The sequence below is a fragment of the Penaeus vannamei genome, chromosome 37, assembly GCF_042767895.1.
Source record: "Penaeus vannamei isolate JL-2024 chromosome 37, ASM4276789v1, whole genome shotgun sequence".
Classification (NCBI taxonomy): Eukaryota; Metazoa; Arthropoda; class Malacostraca; order Decapoda; family Penaeidae; genus Penaeus; species Penaeus vannamei.
The window spans coordinates 9,864,638-9,869,637 of record NC_091585.1 but is presented as its reverse complement, the minus strand read 5'-3'; the positions used below and the strand labels follow the sequence as shown (position 1 = coordinate 9,869,637).

The 5,000-nt window shown below is 35.5% G+C and overlaps 1 protein-coding gene across 5 annotated transcripts in view; it reads right to left on the bottom strand.

The window, feature by feature from the left end:
* The window catches only part of LOC113824456 (rab GTPase-binding effector protein 1), a 66,778-nt gene that overhangs the window by 5,041 nt on the left and 56,737 nt on the right, over window positions 1-5,000 (bottom strand). For all 5 annotated transcript variants that reach the window (XM_070114973.1, XM_070114975.1, XM_070114976.1 and 2 more), the window contains 5 exons: window positions 3,416-3,654; window positions 3,127-3,276; window positions 2,470-2,615; window positions 2,195-2,288; window positions 79-189 (listed from right to left, as the gene is read on the bottom strand). In XM_070114973.1, coding sequence (XP_069971074.1) covers window positions 79-189; window positions 2,195-2,288; window positions 2,470-2,615; window positions 3,127-3,276; window positions 3,416-3,654 — 740 coding nt within the window. The remainder of the gene's footprint in view (window positions 1-78; window positions 190-2,194; window positions 2,289-2,469; window positions 2,616-3,126; window positions 3,277-3,415; window positions 3,655-5,000) is intronic.

Sequence of the window (5,000 nt, the reverse complement as noted above, 5' to 3'; positions counted from 1 at the left end):
GTAAAACATTCTTTGACCTTTAGGAATAACAGCATAAATTACTTATAGTAGAAAGATTGCTATACATTGGCAACTTACTTGATCCTTTAGGAAGAGTATCTCTGATTTGAGTGTCTCTTCAAGGTGCTCTTTGGAGACCTTTGCAGCAATAATATCCTCCCGATAACGGAGGAGAAGCAGCTGCATTTCCTGTTGTGTGGATATTAATAAGCTTGCAATTTAGCACTAAAGTGAGAGGGTAAATTGCTTCCTTAGAACAGAAGATATGAAATACAGCAATAAAAAAAATAAATATGCAAAAACATGGTCCTACTGATGCAATAAAAATCCTCCATGTTAAACTGAGGTTCTAACACTTACACCAATGTACTTATACAACACACAGCACCAATTCCAATTGGCCTATTGAATCCAAATATGAAAATGACTTTTTCCTTAGAGTATTCTGACTGATGTTTATAGTGTGGAACACTCCATTTTCATTAAAAAAAAATGAGTAGCATTGTTGTTTTACTTCTGGTAATAATAACAATATCAAGGAAATCATACAAATGAGTGTGTATCTAGTTATAATCTAATATCTTCCAGGGACCCTCAGTGGCTAAATGTGATGTCATTAGCTCTGCTCTTTTTTCTCCCCTGCTAATCTGTGTGGTATTTTATGGTGTTTTTTTCAGATTATTTTCTCTGAAAATGGTTCAGTGGTTTAAAAACTATATATATCTGAAAAAGAAATAGAAAAACTGAGCTGAGGGCCAGGGTGATGAGAATGACTGATCATAAGTGCAGAAAGCTCTTGGAGGGAGATTAAACTCAGTAGGCATTATTTCCCTTGATAAACGAGTGTGGAATGTACCATTCGTGAGTCATGACTGGAGGAGCACCAATTCCAGGGAGGCTATTTCCATGCTCAGGATCCTATTCCTGCCTGCTGTGACTGTCAGCGCAGGCTGTATCACAGAAAATTGAATATTACGGAAAAAAAAGACAAACAACATGTCACTTACTGTAATTATTACCCTGAGTTATGGACAACCAAGAGAGACGATATGGATGTCTATGTAAGAAAAGCAACCTATTATCATCTGTATAAGAGAAATCATATAACAAATACAGATATTGGAAAATTACAAAAAATTAAAAATGCTTATGCAGAAAAAGAGAAAATAATATTGCAATGGGGAAACATGGAGTCTTGCTCATCCAGCCTACAAGACCACCGGAGCAACTGCTCATGCAAGCATAATGGCCTAATTTTGGACCATGTGCAATGGATTAATATTTGCAATAAATTACAGTAAAGAAGTAGGCTTAGTTACCATCTCAGATCCGGTTGCTTCTCAGCAATCACTTGTAGCAAAATACAGGCATTAGGCTTCCCCAAGTGGCTACTCTGGGTGCGTGGCTTGTAGGCCAGACATAAATGGACACTTGTGTGCAATGACAAGATTATATGGCTCTCCCTTTGCAACTATTTTCTCTTTCTATGCATAAGCAATTTTAGCATTTTTCCCATTTTCCAAAGTCTATATTTGACATTTGATTTGCTTTCTTTGCACAGACTCCATATCATCCCTCTATAACTCAATGGGAAAAAATCAAAATGCTAAACATTTTGTTATCAATGTAATAATAATAAAAAGAAAAAAAAGAAAGAAAAAATTGTAATATGCAATTTTCAGTAACACAACCTGTGCCACCAGTCACAGCAGCCAGGATTGGGGTGTTGAGCATGAAAAAGGCATCCTCTCTGGAGCTGGTGCCCTTCCAGTCATCATGGCTCATGGATATTACATTCCACTCATTAATCAATGGAAATGATGCAAAAGCCCCTTTCTAAATGCCAAATGAGTCTATTCACCCTCTAGAAGGTTTGTGTATGGCGAATCTTTTCTGTCAACCCGAACTTCAGTTGAAACACCCATGACAGCAAGTTTGTGTCACCCAGTCTGAATCCAGATTTTCCAATGACATCACCCACCCCTCAAGCCAAATTTTTTCATGACACGGTGGTCACACCATCTGGGTCACAAGAGTTGAACAGCTGCAACCCATGTTTTGAGACAGTGGTGCTACCTCTCTTATAAATACCTTGTACCTAACAATCTACACCAATAATAAATATTTATAATATCAAAGACTAGTATCTTTAGAGTCATTTAAAAATCAACATCAAAATAACAATAATAATGACCTCCATATTATCAGGAAGATTGATGATCTCATTCTGCAATTGCTGTGAGTGCTGACTGTGCTTACCAACCAGATCATCATTCTCTTTCTGTAATCTGTGAAAAGAAGATCAGAACAACTGATTATTTCAACTTCATAATATCCCAACTTCTGCATTCAGTACATTAACAGCACTGTTACCTTTTTTTTTTTTTTTTTTCACTGAGGCCAAAAAAAAAAAAAAAAAAAAAAGAGAGAGAGAGAGAGAGAAACAAAAAATTGCTGATGACCACTTGCCTGGTTAGCTCCTGTTGTGCTGCCTCTCTTCGCTCTGTGAGGACTCTTAGCTGGTCATGAAGGTATGTCACTGTAGCTCGGAATTTGGCCACAACTTCATTGTGCTTCCCCGTTGCAGCCTCCACCACACTAGCTACACCAGCAACCTGAGAGAGACAATCATGTAATAATCCTTGAAATTCTGTGTGGATAAAAATTTTCTTGATAATTTTTCAAAGGGCCTTTCTTAAATCTTTTTTTGTCAATATATCAAATTTTCAATTATCAAAGAGATTTCATTTAAGCTTCAACTGTAGTTTTCTAGTTCTAGGGCCGAGAACAAGAAGAGTCAATGAGAAAAATGCCTTTAGAAGTTTACTCTGTTAATTGAAGTTAAGCAAATAATAATTCAAGAAATATAATTTTTTTCTATGACCAATTAAACTGATTTGCATTAATCTAATCCTTTTAAAGACATTTTTGTACATAATGAAAACAGCAGATGTTTCTTATAACAAAAAATATATAATATCTATCGACTGTAGTGCTCAAAAAAAAAATTATTTTTATTTGATGATTAATTCTGGCCTTTTCATGATAGGGATAATTGATATTGTAAAGAATCCTAAACAATCAATAATTTCATAATCCTTTTCAAACACACACATCACACTTTACCTTCTTTTCATAATCCTCTGCCATAGTGCGCCACTTGTCTTCCATCACATGGCGATAGCGGGCTTCCCGGTCCAGGTCTTCTCGGTATCGATCTAGAGCCTTTTCTAAATCTACCTTCTGTTTCTCTGTCTCTCGCTGCTCACTTTGAATCTGGCAATATGAAGTTACAAAGTGCTTACATCTAGTTGATCTTACATTTGGCAAAAATTTATGTCAGCTATGAAGCCAATCCTTGATGCAAAAAGTATATCTGTCAATAAAATTGAGATCAATGCTGCACTAAGCCTACCTTCTGCAGCTGCGTTTGATAGTTGGAACAGAGTTGACAAGATCGCCCAATGCGTGACCTGGCACGCCGGATCTCTTCATTGAGTAAATTCCATTCTACTTCACTGACTACCCTTCTTGAACCAGTCGACCCTGTACCACTGCCTCCACCCGCAGCCAGATCGATGGTAACATAATCATCATCACCAGGTGTTAATATGGACTCACTCTGTGTCACACCCTCTGAATCAGGTGTCACATCTAAGAGAAAGGTAATGTATTAATTTCTGTGTATCTATCATCACACCTTCAGCATAATAAAAAGCATTAAAAAGCTTAGGATATATCTAATATTCATAAACATTATGGAAATAAACAAATCTCCATGAGTCTACTGATACCTTTACGCTGGATTCCATCTTTTCTTTTAACTTTGAAAAATATTCAAACAAAGAAGTCTTCATGTAAAAATTAGTCATTTCAATTATATCGCATATTGATTTCAGTCAGAGGCCATTTTTGTTCTCATAACATGATTTCCACATCTCAAAGGAAGTAAATATGAAGAGTTAAGTTTCTTTCCAAATTTGCATTAAGTGAATATGTTAATAGCTCAAAAGAAAGAACACACACATTACGTATGTTTTTATCATGAATGGAGACCAGGACTCAATGAAGGCCCCATATGACAAACAAAGAGTTGCATACATTTAGTAATGTGCAGTCAAGGCCAAAATTCATTAAGCATTGGTGTCATGTTGATAGTATTTGCTCTTAAAATATCATGTTAAATATATGTGAATGTCTTGTAACCTAATCATCAAATATTCACATAGTGCCTATTCTCCTGACCTAATACCTAGTCTTTTTGCATAATATGGAAGAACAGAACAGAAATACTAAAACAAGCAGTGTAATGAACAGTTCCTGACATCCCAACTATGCATAATGTTATGAAGAATCCTTGACATCTTGATTATGCTGAACGTAAGTTACAGACATTAATATATCTTTAATGCTTTCTGAATTTGTAAATTTAGTATCAAATCAACATGCTATACATAAAATTGATTCCTCAGTAAAGATGCAAAGGAAAGAAATTAGTTAAAAATACCATAAACTCCACAAGAAGTAAACTGTTTAGAAGTGTACTACATTTGAAAACTGTGTATTTCTCAGTAATTCAATGAAGCTGGGAAAAACTCCCAAAGACGAAATTGAAGGAGCAAAAATTATCTTTCCTTCTTGGATCCAAACTCCTGTTTGTTTTAAAACATAAAGAATCTTTGGAATTGTTAGGCTAATGTCAAAAGAACTTTAAGTTATTTAATATAATCATCATTTTTTAACTTTTATTTCCTTCCTTAACTTGCTGGCAACTGATAGCATGTCAACATACCATGGCATGGATTGGCCCATATACCATATGGTGCCTGAACATGCCAAGAAGATTACTCTCCCTGCACTTCTAATTTCCATCTCATGCTAACAACCTTCATATTTGTCTACTGCAGTCAAAATTGCACTCCAACTATTTCCCAGCAACAATGGGTTATGTAACCAAAAGGTAGCTTGTGATGAAATTAACATGCTTATCAATTGATTAA